The 17971-nt window shown below is 44.6% G+C and overlaps 1 protein-coding gene across 2 annotated transcripts in view; it reads left to right on the top strand.

Moving 5' to 3' along the window:
- The window catches only part of LOC120979732 (solute carrier family 23 member 1-like), a 652539-nt gene that overhangs the window by 104374 nt on the left and 530194 nt on the right, over nt 1-17971 (top strand). For both annotated transcript variants that reach the window (XM_040408688.1, XM_040408682.1), the window contains exon 4: nt 12682-12844. In XM_040408688.1, the coding sequence (XP_040264622.1) occupies nt 12682-12844 (163 nt within the window). The remainder of the gene's footprint in view (nt 1-12681; nt 12845-17971) is intronic.

Raw genomic sequence — 17971 nt, 5'->3', positions numbered from 1 at the left:
CGTCTGCAGAAAGAGCATGGATGTTGTCCATGCATTGAGGACCACAAATTGTCCATAATTTAATCTATACCAGGAAACTTGAATAGATTATAGCAGAAACATACACTAGCTCCCTTGCTGGTGTATATTTCCATAATGGCACATGGACCTGCACAGATGTACCACAGTTATTTCGGGGCATGCACCTGTTAATAATTGTGGTGCATCTGACACCAGTCAGAGTTTGATTTAGACCGGTGTAAAACATCAGTCTTAATAAATGACCCCCTTTGTGAACACTTTTAAATTATTTGTTATTGTTTTTTGTAAGAGTTTACACACAAAGTTAACTGGTTCTTTGCAGCCTACAGTGAAATTACAATTTCTCACCAATTGGGTGCTATACAGCTGAGACCCCATTGAGGAGGCAGTATTGAATGGAGTAGTGATAATTGATTATGCATTACATGTAACACTACGGGAGTATGTTTTCATAATTTCTTTGGAGATTTATGGAATAGCTGTGCATATACTTAGTTACCCCTTCATGCCACATCCCCTAACTGGAGCTGGCAAGTGACTGGAAATGGGTCCCAACCTGTAGTGATCACTTTCATTCTAGTGATCAGACCTTCACTGGCCTAACATTTATTGCCTGTAAGTAGGGTATAAATGTAATAGTAGGAAAACATCCTCCATGAGTAAACAGAGAATAGTACACAATATATTACTATTAAACATCACCTAAAATCTACGAGCTGGCATAGATGTCAGTTAACAGTTACACCAGTTTTCTAACATTTTTTATTTTATACATCTTGCTCCTTGGTTGTTCTGCCCCGTTCTGTTAAGTTCAACTTAGGGTACTTTCACACTAGCGTTTTTCTTTTCCGGCATAGAGTTCCGTCACAGGGACTCTATACCGGAAAAGAACTGATCAGGCATATCCCCATGCATTCTGAATGGAGAGTAATCCGTTTAGTTTGCATCAGGATGTCTTCAGTTCAGTCGTTTTGACTGATCAGGCAAAAGATAAAACCGTAGCATGCTACGGTTTTATCTCCGGCCAAAAAAACTTGCCTGAAAGCAATTTTTCCCATAGGAATGTATTCGTGCCAGATCCGGCATTCAAAATACCGGAATTCCGGATCCGTCCTTCTGGCCTGCGCATGCGCAGACCGGTAAAAATGTGAAAAAAGATACAAGACGGATCCGTCTGTCCGCATGACAAGCGGAGAGACGGATCCATCCTTGCAATGCATTTGTGAGACGGATCCGCATCCGGATCCGTCTCACAAATGCTTTCAGTCAGCGGCAGATCGGCGGAACCGGCGGGCAGTTCCGACGACGCAACTGCCCGCCGGATCACACTGCCGCAAGTGTGAAAGTAGCCTTACTTGTGTTTTTCCACAAAAAATGTTGAGAGAACAGCAGAAAAATTTTAAAAGTCACAAAATGTATGACTTTTGCACAGCGTACATGCTTTGTAAATGATGCCCGTTGTATTTAATAAACAGGTACAGCAATATAATCACATGGTTGATGTCCCCATAACCATCGCAGCATGTACTATTATTGGTGATGACTAGAGATGAGCGAATTTCTAAAAAGTTTGATTCGCCAAATCTCACAAAATTGCACCCCTCAGATGCCACATTCATAACAACATTAACAATAAAAAAAATGAAATCAAACTTACCGCCTCCATTTGCTCGCGACGGACCGGCCGGCGCCATCTTGCTTGAAGATCTCAACCGAAATCCCGTGCGGCTCGAGATTACGTCATCACGGCGGCTGGCGTTATGATGTACTCTCGCACCGCACAGGATTTCAGGCAAGATCTTTAAGAAAGATTGAGGCTGCCAGGCCGTCGCGAGCGAATGGAGTAGGTAAGTTTGAATTTTTAGTTTTTTATAATATTTCAGGTTAAATCAATTCGCTGACATAAAGCACAAGGAAATTCGGCTTCTAGGCAAATCGAATTTATCCTGAAATTTGGATCAAATTCCACTTTGAGGGATTCGATTCGCTCATTCAATTTGACAACTTTGCCGCAGTTAGCCAAAAAATTCCCAATTAATTTGTCACAAATCACTATAAATCAGGTATACCCAGGCCACTCTGCCTTAGGCTAAGTTCACACGAACGTGTGTGATCTGTGGCCGTATTGCGGCCCGCAAATCGCGGGCCGCAATACACGGCCACAGTTCCGTGTGAATTCCGCATCACGGATGCGGACCCATTCACTTCAATGGGTCCGCTAATCCGGAATCGCGGAACGGCCGCACGGGACGGGACCCCTCGGAAGCACTACGGAGTGCCTCCGTGGGGTTACGTCCCGTACTTCCGTTCCGCTAAAAGATAGAACAAGTCCTATCTTTTAGCGGAACGGCCGGATCGCGGACCCATTAAAGTGAATGGGTCCGCGATCCGATGCGGCTGACCTACGGCCGGCGATCGAGCATTGCGGCCCGCTATTTGCAGGCCGCTTGACAGGCACGGGTCATACACGTTCGTGTGAACTCGGCCTTAGGGTACAGGCACACGGAGTGGCCATGCTGCTGAAGAGTTGTAGCCATGCTCTGGTAAAAAAACATGTGGCCAATTAGCCGCAGCTGTCTTTCATGTAATAATGAACACCGCACTGCATAGTCCTTCATTGTTAATGGCCGTGCGGCACCTTTAAACAGAGACTGGTGCTGGTATGCGGTACTTGTAATATGGTACTTGTAATATAGTGCCGTGCATTATCATGCTGCAACATGAGGTGAAGGTCGTGGATGAATGGCACAACAATGGGCCTCAGGATCTCGTCACTGTATCTCTGTGCATTCAAAATACCATCAATAAAATGCACCTGTGTTCGTTGTCTATAACATACGCCTGCCCATACCATAACCCCACCGACACCATGGGTTACTCGATCCACAACGTTGACGTCAGCAAACCGCTCACCCACATGACACCACACACGCTGTCTGCCATTTGCCGTGAATAGTGAAAACAGGAACTCATCAGTGAACAGAACGCCTCTCCAATGTGCCAGACGCCATCGAATGTGAGCATTTGCCCACTCAAGTCAGTTACGGCGACGAACTGCATTTAGGTCCAGACCCCGATGAGGACGGAGTGCATGCAGATGAGCTTCCCTGAGACGGTTTACGACAGTTTGTGCAGAAATTCTGCGTTTGGGGATTCGTGTCACCAGTTTACAGCAGCAATATGGGTAGGTAACATGGTACCCTGTGTAGGGTTGGACGGGTGGCTTTAGTCACTTTGTATATTGTCATCTTTATGCTAATACTCCACCGTCCCTTCAATACCCCACAGTACCCATTTGTGAGACCCATAGACTGAGAGGATGTTAGTTGTTATTAATTAGGGAATAGCATATTGCATCCACAACTACTCCTGTGTCTATAGTTCCTGCATAATTTTGTGTGATCTGCTGTTCATGGTTACCCTCACCCCCAAATGTGATTCTCCACATTGCAGAGCCCTCCAGGCTCAGTCTTCATGTCTTGTCCCTTTTTTCGCTCTTACCTGTAATGATGATGTCATTTGAATTGAATAAAATGAGATTTTTTTAGCGTGATACATCCTTGCTCTTTTTTTGTATAGTTTGTAGTAGGCTGAGGAGTTGGGTTTTGCATTTGGGTTGTTGTAAGTTATAACTGAGGCCTGCAATATACCTGCTTCCACAAATACTGGTATTTTATAGGGTCTTTGTCACAGGGTCATTTTGAAAATGACAGGCAGAGGAGGAGGCAGGCCATTCCGCACGGGTGGTAAGGGTCAGGTAGGTGCACCAGGCCGGAGCCTAAGTTGGAAGTTGGAGAAGGCGCGTGTGATTACGTCAAAGGACGCACCAGAATTGGTTGAGTGGCTCACTCAGCCTTCCGCTTCTGCACCCTCCTCATCCTCTGCATCAGCGCCCTCCTCACTCGCTGCTTGCAACCCCAAAGACACCACCACCACCACCATAGCCCCTTCACTCGAGTCAGAGGAATTATTTTCACATCCATTCCCAGACCTTACCAATGCGCAGCCATTCTTGACATCGGAAGAGAAAGATGAGGTAGCAATGGCCGCCACCCAGCAGTCTGACGACAGTACCCAGATCAGCCCAAGGAGGATGGTCACCACTGTTGCTGCCTACTCCGAGATCTCGCATGAGAGGAAGAGGAGGGGAATTCACAGGGAGAGACAGAGCAGCAGATGGGGAAGAGAAGGAGAAGCAGGCAGAACTTGCAGCGCACAGGAGGCAAAAAGCAGACTGCAAATGCATCTGGAGCGAGCCTTCCACCATGCATGGTCACATGTGGTGCTCCCAGGACGCCGGCACATGGCTCCGCAGTGTGGGCTTTTTTTTTTACATGTCAGCTGCTGACAATAGTGTTACCAGCTGCAGCTGTTAATGCCGCGGTAAGCCCAACACTCATTAGGGACAACCACCTTAAGAAAGCACCTGGCCTCCCATCACAGAGCCCAGTGGGAGCAACACCGTCAGAAACCTCCCATTTGTCCTCTACTCCACCTTCCACCATGCTGTTGTCACGTTCATCTGGCAAAAGGCAGGCTTCCGTGGCACAAATGTTCGAACGTAAAAAGTTGATGACGCCGGATAGCCCTCTTGCCCAACGGCTGACTGCCGGCTTGTCGGAACTGCTAGCCCGCCAACTACTGCCATATAAACTGGTAGACTCGGAGGCCTTTATAAAATTTGTGGCCATTGGCACATCGCAATGGAAGGTCCCCAGAAGGAAATATTTCTCCCAGAAGGGCATCCAAGAGCTATATGGCCATGTTCAGCGGCAATTGAATGTATGTCTGGCACACAATGTCGGTGCCAAGATACATCTGACCAAAGTCACATGGTATAGCAAACACGGGCAGGGAAGGTACATAACTTTTACTGCCCACTGGGTGAACCTTCTGACGGCTGTCAAGCATGCAACCCGTGGCACCTGTGTGGATTTGGTGTTATCACTACGGATTGCATGCAGGCCTGCCTCTTCTTCTCCTCCTCCTACTCCATCCTCCGTCTCCTCCTCGGCTGACTCCTCATTTTCACTGCTACCGACTCTTCCGCTGCACCCCCCCAGCTCCCCAGAACCTATTCGATGTGCCAGGTGATACGTTGACATGCTGTGCTGCGGCTGTTCTGCCTGGAAGCCAAGAGCCACACTGATCCTGCACTTGTTTCAAATCTGCAGTCACAGGCTGATCAGTGGCTAACTCCACTCAATTTGACAGTTGGTAAAGTGGTGTGTGACAACGGTGCCAATCTGCTAAGCGTGCTGAAATAGGGCAAAATGACACACATGCCGTGCATGGCACACGTCCTGAACTTAGTCGTGCAGCGATTCATTGCCCGGGATACAGGACGTCTTGCGGCAGGCCAGGAAAATCTCTGGCCATTTTAGAAGATCTTACATGGCCATGGCTCGCCTTGCTGACGTTCAGCGGCAACACCACTTGCCCGTCAGATGTCTGATTTGTGACTACCCGAAGTGCTGGAACTCCACCTTGCATATGCTTGATAGGCTGCTCCAGCAGAAACGTGCCGTTAAGGACTACCTGTACGAACTCTGCGGCAGGACAGTTTCTAGGGAGCTTTTTTTTTTTTCCACCGGCTGCTCATGCACGACGCATGCAGACTTCTGTGGCGATTTGATGAGATCACCAAACTGGTCAGTTGCAGCCAGGGCACCATCAGTGACATCGTACCCTACGCCTTCTTTCTGGAGCGTGTGTTGCGTCGTGTCATGGATCAAGCCGTCGAGGAGCAGGAGCAGAAAGATGAGGAAGTCGCAATGCTAAATGAATTCCCATCTGAGAAAAGTCAGCAGGTGTCACGACCGCTATCCCAGCAGCAGTCGTGTCGCACCAGACGGAGGGGAAGGGGGACCCTTATCTACGGATGGGAATAGAATGGCCACCCCTGACTAACCCTAAGCTGGCACCTGTCTGCCCTGATACCCTAGACGGGGTGTGAACCCGTGCGGCGAGCAGGATGCCTAAACCCTCAGTCGCCCTAACAAGACTGGACTGGGGAAAGGCCGATGGGAGTGCTAGTCACCATCACTCACATCTAGGAAAACAACAAGGGAAGACAGCAACAAACAAACAACAGCAGAGATAGACTTATCCAGTCACGAGCAGAGAAGGCGATCCCAAACACGACAGTCCACGCCGGACAAGAGCTCCACAGCAACACCATCAAACGATCTCCTTCCAAGGTCAGAGTAGCACTGGAAGTAAGGACTATATCTGGCAATGACTGCAAGTGAAACTGAAACTAATATAGTAGCTGGGAGTGGCAGACAGGACTCACCTGAGAAGGATGCCTACAGACTCCCAGTCAGGACAAAAAGGTTCACAAGGCAAAACCCAGATGACATACCCTGAACCACGGAGCAAACTCACAAGCTATCGCGAGTAGCAAGTCGCTGCGACCTTCTCCTCCCAGACCTGTCTGGATCAGTCACAGTCGTGACAGTGCCCCCCTTTCTACGAGGGGCCCCTGGACCCTCAAGACCAGGCCTCTCCGGATGGGAGCTATGAAAAGCCCGAATGAGTCTGTCCGCTTTTATCTCTGATGCTGGAACCCACATTCTCTCTTCGGAACCATAACCTTTCCAGTGCACCAGGTACTGAAGAGAGCGGCGAACATATCTTGAATCAACAATCTTTTCTACCTGAAACTCAAGACTGCCATCAACAACCACCGGTGGAGGCGGTAGTGGCAATGGTTCAGGAGGTTCTACATATCTCTTAAGCAGAGATCTGTGGAAGACATTATGGATCCTTAGAGTCTGAGGTAGCTCCAGACGAAAAGCCACCGGGTTAATGATCTTAATTACCCTATAAGGACCAATAAATCTCGGACCTAATTTCCACGAGGGAACCTTCAACTTGATATTTCTGGTAGACAACCACACCAAGTCATTCACCCCAAGGTCCGGACCTTCAGAGCGCTTCCTATCAGCCGTACGTTTGTATCTACCACCAATTCTCTTCAAACTTTCTTGCACACTCTGCCACACTGAAGAAAGTGAAGACGCAAATCGTTCCTCCTCTGGAATCCCAGACGGCCCCCCCTCACTAAACGTACAAAACTGAGGATGGAAACCATACGCACCAAAAAATGGTGACTTATCGGTGGATTCTTGACGACGATTATTAATGGCAAACTCGGCTAACGGTAAATAAGATGACCATTCCTCCTGATTTTCGGAAACAAAGCATCTCAAATATGTCTCTAGGTTTTGATTGGTACGTTCAGTCTGACCGTTGGACTGCGGATGGAAAGATGAAGAAAACGACAGACGAACCCCTAAACGAGAACAAAAAGCTTTCCAAAATTTAGAAACGAATTGGGTACCACGATCCGAAACAATATCGGAAGGGACCCCGTGAAGCTTCACGATGTGGTCAATAAAAACCTGAGCCAGTGTGTTAGCATTAGGCAATGCGGCAAGAGCAATAAAGTGCACCATTTTACTGAATCTGTCAACAACTACAAGAATAACAGTCTTCCCCGCTGATACTGGTAGATCCGTAATGAAATCCATTGACAGGTGCGTCCAAGGCCTGTTGGGGATGGCCAAAGGTAAAAGACGCCCTGCCGGACGAGTATGATCTACCTTAGAACGAGCACAGGTAGCACATGCAGACACAAAATTCAACACCTCCTGGCGCCATTTAGGCCACCAGAACCGACGAGACACTAACTCAGAGGTTGCCCTACTACCTGGGTGTCCTGCCAGTGTGGAGTTATGGTGTTCTTTTAGTATCTCCAGTCGTAAATTTTCTGGCACAAACAGTTTACCCGAGGGGCAGGAGGCCGGGGCGTCCCCCTGAGCTTCCAACACCCTCCCCTCCAAACCTGAGTGTAATGCAGAGACCACCACCCCCTTTTGCAAAATGGGCTCTGGTACCTCAACATCACCCCCTCCAGGAAAACTTCGAGACAATGCATCCGCCTTAGTATTTTTTGCCCCCGGGCGATAGGTTATTACAAAATTAAACCTAGTAAAAAATAACGACCACCGAGCCTGTCTAGGGGTGAGACGTTTAGCAGACTCCAGATATAATAAGTTTTTGTGATCAGTAATCACCGTGACGGGATGAACCGCCCCCTCCAAAAAATGACGCCACTCCTCAAAAGCCAACTTAATAGCCAAAAGTTCCCTGTTGCCAATATCATAGTTCCTTTCTGCAGTAGACAATTTCTTCGAAAAGAAAGCACACGGACGCCATTCACCAGGGGACGGGCCCTGAGATAGTACTGCTCCCACCCCCACCTCTGATGCATCAACCTCTACAATAAAAGGAAGCGAGACATCTGACTGTACGAGAATAGGGGCCGAGGTGAATCTCTCCTTCAGAGATGCAAAGGCAGTTTTGGCTGCATGTGACCATTTGGAAAAATCGGATCCCTTTCGGGTCATGTCCGTCAGTGGTTTGACCACCAAGGAATAGTTCTTTATAAACTTTCTATAAAAATTGGCAAACCCCAGGAAGCCTGCAATGCCTTCAGGTTCTCAGGCAGATCCCACTCTATAATCGCCCGGACTTTCTCGGTTCCATGCGGAAACCTGAATCTGACAACACATACCCCAGAAAGGGCAGTTCTTTTACGGCGAACACACATTTTTCTAACTTAGCAAACAATTTGTTGGCCCTTAATATCTGCAGCACTTGTCTCACATGGATCTTATGAGTATCCAGATCCGGGGAATAGACCAGGATGTCATCAAGATATATCACAACAAATCTCACGATAAGGTGACTAAAAATATCGTTGACAAAATGTTGGAATACCGCAGGCACATTAGTAAGACCAAATGGCATGACCAGATTTTCATAATGCCCTTCCGGAGTATTAAAAGCCGTCTTCCACTCATCCCCCTCTTTGATGCGAACCAGGTTATAGGCTCCTCTGAGATCCATTTTGGAGAACCATTTAGCACCAGCAACCTGATTAAAGAGGTCGGGAATGAGAGGAAGAGGATAGGGATCTCGGATAGTTATCCGGTTTAATTCCCGGAAATCCAGGCAAGGACGTAGGCCCCCATCTTTCTTTTTAACGAAAAAGAACCCTGCAGCCACAGGTGAAGAAGAGGGTCTGATGTGTCCCTTAGCCAAACTCTCCGAAATATAATCTTTCATAGCCTTCCTCTCCGGGCCGGAAAGATTGTATAACCGGGTTTTAGGTAGTTTTGCCCCAGGTAATAGATTAATCGGGCAATCATATGGACGATGAGGTGGTAACCCCTGACAACCCTTCTCAGAGAACACATCCATAAAATCTGACAGAAAGGCAGGTAAAGATGTTACAGAGAGTGTAGAGCACCTACTACTCAAGCAGTTGTCCTTACAATGTTCACTCCACTCCACAATCTCCCCGGCCTGCCAATCCACCACTGGATTGTGAGTCACCAGCCAGGGAAGCCCCAATACCATAGGAGCCGGAAGACCGTCCAGGACATAACAAGAGATATGCTCTTTATGGAGGTCCCCTACCTGCAGATGGATATTATGGATGATCTGAGTTAACTCTCTCTGAGTAAGAGGGGAGGAGTCGATGGCAAAAACAGGAATAGTTCTGCATACCGGTTCCGGAGTAAAACCCAGAGCCTGAGCAAACCGTGAATCCACCAAGTTGACCCCCGCCCCACTGTCCAAAAAGACGGAACAGATCTCAGTTTTATTGCCCGCTTCAACGGTAGCGGACAACAAAAACTGAGACATGCGTATGGAGGAAACGAATACGCCCAGACTGTTCTCCTCCGCACAATCTGGGGACTCTAGTTTTCCGGCGGCTCCTTTGTTTGTGGTCTCTTGGGTTCTGAGGGACAAACCTTTACAAAATGACCCCTCCCCCCACAACGAAAACAAACCTCTGACCTACGGCGGAACTTAGGAGGATTCACCCGTCTAGTGGCGCCCCCTATTTGCATTGGTTCGACTGGACCATAACAGACCAATCCCTGCCCTATAGAGGCCTCCGTAAAATTTAATAGTCTCTCCCTGAGTCGTCTGTCGATTCATATGGACAGAGACATAGCAGCCTCAAGAGACCCAGGGACCTCGTATACCGCCAGCGCGTCTTTTAATTTTTCAGACAACCCCTGGCAGAACTGACTCCTAAGGGCCGAGTCGTTCCATAACGTATCAGTAGCCCACCTACGGAATTCAGAACAATATAGTTCAGCAGACCGGTTCTCTTGCCGAAGTCTACGTAGCTTAGACTCAGCCACTGAGACCCTGTCCGGGTCATCATATACGAGACCCAGGGCTTCAAAAAACTCCTCCACTGATCGTAAGGCCGGAGAGTCTGATGGTAGGGAGAAAGCCCAAGCCTGCGGATCTCCTTGCAGGAGAGAAAATACAATGCCCACCCGTTGTTCCTCACCGCCGGAGGATCTAGGGCGTAACCTGAAGAACAATTTGCAAGCTTCTCTGAAGGTTACAAATTGGTCTCTCCCTCCTGAGAACCTATCAGGTAAAGCCACTTTTGGCTCAGGAGTACCTTGGTTTCCCGTAGCAACGGTGGAACCCAAGGATTGCTGCTGCAGCACTGTTGCTTTTAATCCTGCCACTTCAAGGGATAACCCCTGTAATTGTTTCGCCAAAACCGAAACCGGATCCATAGTGGAACAGACAAAATACAAAGCAAAACAGCAAGCAAAAAAAAAAAAAAGAAATGTCACTTTTTTTTTAAAAGGCCAGATATACTGTCACGACCGCTATCCCAGCAGCAGTCGTGTCGCACCAGACGGAGGGGAAGGGGGACCCTTATCTACGGATGGGAATAGAATGGCCACCCCTGACTAACCCTAAGCTGGCACCTGTCTGCCCTGATACCCTAGACGGGGTGTGAACCCGTGCGGCGAGCAGTATGCCTAAACCCTCAGTCGCCCTAACAAGACTTGACTGGGGAAAGGCCGATGGGAGCGCTAGTCACCATCACTCACGTCTAGGAAAACAACAGGGGAAGACAGCAACAAACAAACAACAGCAGAGATAGACTTATCCAGTCACGAGCAGAGAAGGCGATCCCAAACACGACAGTCCACGCTGGACAAGAGCTCCACAGCAACACCATCAAACGATCTCCTTCCAAGGTCAGAGTAGCACTGGAAGTAAGGAGTATATTTGGCAATGACTGCAAGTGAAACTGAAACTAATATAGTAGCTGGGAGTGGCAGACAGGACTCACCTGAGAAGGATGCCTACAAACTCCCAGTCAGGACAAAAAGGTTCACAAGGCAAAACCCAGATGACATACCCTGAACCATGGAGCAAACTCACAAGCTATCGCGAGTAGCAAGTCGCTGCGACCTTCTCCTCCCAGACCTGTCTGGATCAGTCACAGTCGTGACAGCAGGAGTCTGAATAGGAGTCAGATGAGGATGGTGCCTGGGGGGTGGAGGAGGAACAAGAAGAGCAGGCTTTAAACCTTTCTGGGATCCCTGGTGTTGTCTGTGGCTGGTGGGAGGAGACCGAGGACGACATTCTCCTGGGAGATGAGAAGGAGCCAGGGCACTTCACCGCTTCCAATTTAGTGCAAATGGGGACCTTCATGCTCCAGTGTTTGAAGAGGGACTCCTGTATAAAAAGCATAAAAGGCAAGGACCAGAACTGGGTGCCAACATACTTAGACCCCTGGTACAAACACAATATAGCAGACATGTTACCAGCACCACAGAGGGCTGTCAGAATGCAGCATTTCCAGGCCTTGCTTCGAGAGATGCTGCATTCTGCTGTTGCGGGTGCTGGCAGAGGAATTTCCACCCACAGAGAAACAGTTGCAGGTACCAATCCTACAGCGCATTTAAGAGGAGGGCGGTTTGAAGATGTGTTGGTCACTTCGGATATGAGATATAACATGTAAAAGGACCTAGGAATTTTAGTGAACAGCAAACTAAACTGTAAATACCAGTGTCAGGCAGCTGCTGCCAAGGCCAATAAGATAATGGGTTGCATCAATAAGGGGCATAGATGCCAGTGATGAGAACATAGTCCTACCACTTTACAAATCATTAGTCATACCACACATGGAGTACTGTGTACAGTTACAGTATGGGCTCCTGTGAACAAGGCAGACATAGCAGAGCTGGAGAGGGCAACTAAAGTAATAACTTTAATGGAGGACTACAGTAACCTGAAAGATTATCAGCATTAGGGTTATTTACTTTAGAAAAAAGATGACTGAGGGGATACTATGTAGAAATATTTTAGGAGTCAGTACAGAGATCTCTCCCATCATCTATTTATCCCCAGGACTGTGACTGTGATGAGGGGACATCCTCTGCGTCTGGAAGAAAGAAGGTTTGTGCACAAACATAGAAGATGATTCTTTACGGTAAGAGCAGTGAGACTATGGAGCTCTCTGCCTGAGAAGGTGGTATTTCTGGAGTGTAATAATATTATAGGCTATAGCTACTAGAGAGGGGTCGTTGATCCAGGGAGTTATTCTGATTGCCTGATTGGAGTCGGGAAGGAATCTTTCTCCCCTTAAGTGGGGAAAATTGGCTTCTACCTCACTTTTTTTTTTTTTGCCTTCCTCTGGATCAACTTGTAGGATAACAGGACGAACTGGATGGACAAATTTTTTCGGCCTTTGTTATATATTATGTTAGGTGATGAAAATCATTTTAATTAACTAATTATTTTCTTATTTATCCCCAGATTGCCTATTCTACAAGGAGGGACATTCAGTTTAATTACACCAACATTAGCAATACTATCTTTGCCTCAGTGGAAATGTAAAAATTCTGAAGACTTCACATTTAATGGAACTGGAAATTTTTCTGTTAATAACACGGAACACTGGCAGCCACGAATAAGAGAAGTAATGCTATAGCGTTTTTTTTAAATGTCATATTTCTCTAAAAGCCTGTATGATAAGGCACCTTTCAGACAAGAGAGTTTCACACTCCGGACTCACAGCGTGAGAATTCAGCAGCACCCGTCCTGACCTCCCAGCACTGACAGGGTCACATAGCATTATATTGATTCATGATGCTATGTAACCCTTACAGTTCTGGAAAGTATTGGATAACACTGACATAATGCTGTCAGTGTTATCCAATACATTCCAGACCTCCAAGGGTTACATAGCATTATAAATAGTGCTAAACGCGAATATTCGAAAAGCGAATTTTAATTGCGAATATCGCCACTTCGAGAATTCACGAATATTTAGAATATAGGGCTAGATATTCGTGAATAGTGTTGATCGTGAATATTCTAATCGCAAATTTATCACAAAATTATTGCAAATTTATTGCGAATATCAGCACTTATCAACATCCCTAGCAACCAATAGGAAAGTTGCCTACCGCTTAGTGCTGTTCGCGAATATTCTAATCGCAAATTTTTATCTCAAATATATTACATTGCCGATTTTCGCAATCAAGAAAATAATGACTGGAAATCGAATTCTAGAATTTGTGAATTTATGGCGAATATTTGCCCAAAAATTAGCGAAATATAGCGAATTTGAATATTGCCTATGCCGCTCATCACTAATTATAAATCAATATAATGCTATGCGACCCCGTTAGTGCTGGGAGGTCAGGACGAGAGCTGCTGAATACTCACGCTGTAAGTCCTGAGTGTGAAACTCCCAGTGATAAAATCTGATGGAATTATTTGCATCTCATCTTTGTTTTGGACCCACTCCTGCTTTTGGCTTATACATTCTGATCAAATACTAATGCAAAACCCTAACTAAAATAATGCATTAGCTACAATGAATTTGGGTCGAGTTGGTGGAGAGATTTGTGTGGTTTAGACTCCTTCTTTATGGTAATAATCCAGCTGCCATATTTTATCCATTCACCAAGTTTGGCCCATCTGGTTTTAACCCAAATACAAGCAGTTATTTGACCACAGGCGACCCACATTCATCTTACTGAAGGGCCAAGTGGCATTCAGCACTAACTGTTCTGTGATGCCCTTACATGTCCGAGGCTGCACACTCTCTGCACTGAAGGAATCGCCGTCTGTCTACCCTTTGCCGACGGGCGCAGGTTACCCGCTCAACGTTGTTTGTCATAGGGATAGGAGATTGTAATCCTGGAGAAGACTAATTTATTTGGTAAAAGACTAATTTATTCACTAAAAGACTAATGTTTTCACTAAAAGAATATTTTTTCTGATGAAATAATAATTTCTCTGACAAAAAAACTACTCGTGGGAAAATCTGCTTTTTGTGCTGTTTCCACTTTGTGAATCAGGGCCTAAGAGAATAGCTTATCTATTAATCAATGCGAACACACTGCAAACAGTAGAATGAGGCAGGTGTATCACCCCAATTTATGAATCAGGGCCTAATAGAATTGCTCATCTATTAGATTAAATCAGATTAAGTATTAATGGCGCAGCAAGTGAACTAAATAAATGTGCCTATATATTAGACCACCTATTGACAATGAGTCGGACGCACATTAAGTCTATGTATAACAGAATAGATTACGTATGAATGGTGCAGCAGATGAACAAGATGCACAGGGCGATTACACTCAGCGTGTACTGTCCCTGCAGTCTCCTTATGTTCTCACTACAGTGTGTACAATCTCTCCCTACACTGTCGCTGCACTGCCCTATCCAATATTCTACAATTAAAAGCTTTGTTAACCACTGTCCCTAGCACTTGCCACATCTTCCCTATGCTCATCTCACAGTAAAATGACCAGGCGGGATGAGGCTTTTATAGGGCTGTGACATTACACGGCATGGCTATTTGCAGATTGGATGGCTGTACTACATTATGGGTCATATCACATTCCGGGCTTCTTACTTTCATTTTGTAACACATGTAGCCACCATTTTAGGAAAAAAACGATTTGTTACCATGAAGTACGATGAAATTAAAATTCGTGGCAAATCAAATTTTGCCTAAAATTCGGATTGAATTCCTCTTTGGATGCTTCAATTCATTCATTTTTAGTTATGTATTTCAAAAGAGCCCTTTTATTGAATCAAAACGGTTCAAATTCTTGTAAAAAATGTATTTTATTTTATTTTTTATTTTATTTTTATTGCTTTTATTATTATCATTACCAAGCAAATGGAAATGCAATTTCAATAATTTAGTAATAGAAAAAATGACAAGGGATCATCACTAAAATGATGAAAAATTCTGATTATTTTGGATAACTTTGCTGTATACATAATGCTAACAATATTATGCTTATCATCACTATTCTGCGTTATGCAGAACTGAAGGAAACATACTGCGACAGTTCAAGAAGGGGTTGAATATTTTAAGAACAAAAGTAAACATACTTTTCCTGTTAGAACAAAGACTTTAACTTTGAAATCACTCTCAACCAGATTATTTTTGGTTCTGGTATTCTTTATTTTATTGTTGCTTTAAATTATCTTTAATGCAGCACATAAGGACTTTAGGGATTGACCTGCCAGGACAGTGCTGGGCAGATTAATGTTTAGGATGGTGTTAATATGTTTTCATTTTTGGTGTAACAAACTAATGAATATGGTGCGGTGTTCATTTCTCTTTTTTCTATTATTAAGGTCAGGAAAGTGAGTCAGTCTTTAGTCCTATGTTTTGTCCAGCAATTTAATACACCCCACCCTTTTCCTGCATTCATCTCAAATGCATCACTAATGCTTCCTCCAATTCCATTTCAGTCATGTTTTCATAATGCCCTCTATTTCAATCAGTTCACATAATGTTCTGGAAGTCTTAGATCTTTTATATGTTTGCCATAATATTAAAGCTGGCTCCATAATGTTGTCTGGGAAGGTTGAGAGCAATGAACCAACATTTCTTTCGTAGACAAACATAGCATGGGACATAATTTCTCTCCTGATAAGAAAAAGTAACAAATCAGTAAAAAAGGAGACAAGGCAAGCCATGTAAGACATGTTTTTCTCCCCTTTGACCTTCTGGTAGACATACAGAGAATTCAGTTTTATTCTTGCATTCCATATATAGTGTAAGTCTTACAATTTCCAGATCTGCCTAGCTGATTGGTAAACATATTAATTATTACCGGTATGTATTGGAAACAGAACCATGGTAGGAAACATAAGAGTTTTAAAGAATGTAGACTGGTATGCATTGAAGTCCTTATTTCTTCTATTTGGGAATATATGACTGTTTTGCCTAACTTGTCTATCTGCAATTTGCATAAAAAGCTCCTTGGCATTCTACCATACTACTTTTAAATGGAACTATAAATGTCATCACTGTAGGGTTCATAGCCTGTGTCACAGAGGGTTCAGTTTAGATCTTCAGAAGGCTTTCTCAGATCCATGTCCTTAGTGGTGTGGGATTATATAGTAACATGAAAATTACACCTTTTTATTTGCAAATTATATTTACTGCTAATTGGCCATATCAAAACTTTACTGGGCAAAGGTTCAGGTTACTACTTTAGCCCTGTATCTAAATATCCTGGTCAAGGTAAATGGCTCTCAGTGGCACCCAGCACCCAGGGAACAGGCTCCAGTGTAAAATCTATAAAATGCCTCTTTACCTACCATGTGCCATTTAGAATGCTGGTGTGTTTTTATTTGGCAGAGGGGATTTTGGACCCCCTCAGACACAATGGCTGCTGTGTGACTTTAAAGAGTCACTTTACTTTCATACAGTTTAATTTAAAAGAAAATTGTGGAATTAGCAAATTTTTAAATCACTTCATTTAAAAAATATGCTTGCATCCACTTGAAAAAAGCTGCAAAGATATGGCCACTAGGGGTCTCATCTCCACCTAATTTGCAGTCCACTTTCTGTTGTTAGGCAACTTCCATCTCTAGAAAACAGAGAGAAAGGGGATGGTTCTTTGGAAATGAGGGCTGTCAGAGTTAGCTAAGCTTCTGAGCCCTTATAGAAGCACAGCCTCTTCACAGCTTTTCAAGAACAAAGGAGCATTCTGATTGTCTGTGTGTTCTCCCTCCCTTATCTGCTATTGTAAGCTCCCTATTGCGAAAAAGGTGGGAAGTAAGGCAAAGAAAAAAAGTCACTTCCAGTATAGTACTGGCAGACTTCTGAGAGAAATGCATCTAGCTGTGCAGATGAAAGAGGGAATAACTTCTCCTACTCCTTCACAGTTTTGGTTATACAATGAAGCACAGCTATTATGCACATTTTTTTCTTTAACTGAGTTACGCTTTAAACTCTACACCATCCCTAGCTACATTCAAATTGAAAACCCAACTCTTAAAATCATGTAAATACCCAGTTTACTTTGAGGAGAGCAAGCTGGCAAATCCTGAGGTCATAATATCCAGATTTTTGTAATATTTGTGGAAACTACAACTCCTGTTATAAGCAGTTTTTTTATTGTATAAAGTTTTTCTAAATACCAGATTCCTAATAGAATTGTTTGGTACTTATGGATCAGATTTAGTATAGGTTATCACTTGAGATAGATGAGGTGGTCAATGTTTGCACTGAAAAAGGAAGGGTCCATAGCAAAGCAAGATCTGGGAATAGAACACCCTGACTTAAACGCAAATGTCCATGAAAAAAAATATTTTTTACAATACATTAACAGTCTATATGTGAATATTCTATGTATTATTTCATTTATTTATGTATGTATTTATTTATTTATTTATTTATATATTTATTTATTTATTTATGTATTATTAAAAAAAAAAAAACAGGTGCATGGTTTTCTGGTTAGAATTTTTTTAAGTTCCTCCATGAATTCTATTTCTTGTCCTGGCTCTTTAACACCTTTAGGACCAAGCCAGTTTTCACCTTAAAGGGACACTGACAGGCCCAATAAGCATATTTAGGTATATATATGACAGTACAGGTCTTATCAAGTGTATTAAAATCATCTAAGTATCCCCCCTGTCCACCTTATAAATACAGAAAACTAAAGTTTTATAACCTGCTTGTCTCGTCTCCAATCTGCCCAAGGGGCGGCGTTTCATCTCAAAATGCGCCCAGCCAGCCGCTCCCAACTGCCGTTCTGAAGCCCCGCCCAGCTCATCA

This window comes from Bufo bufo, chromosome 1 (assembly GCF_905171765.1).
Source record: "Bufo bufo chromosome 1, aBufBuf1.1, whole genome shotgun sequence".
Lineage (NCBI taxonomy): Eukaryota > Metazoa > Chordata > Amphibia > Anura > Bufonidae > Bufo > Bufo bufo.
Note: the sequence above shows the minus strand (reverse complement) of the source record. Positions and strands in the feature narration are given on the sequence as shown.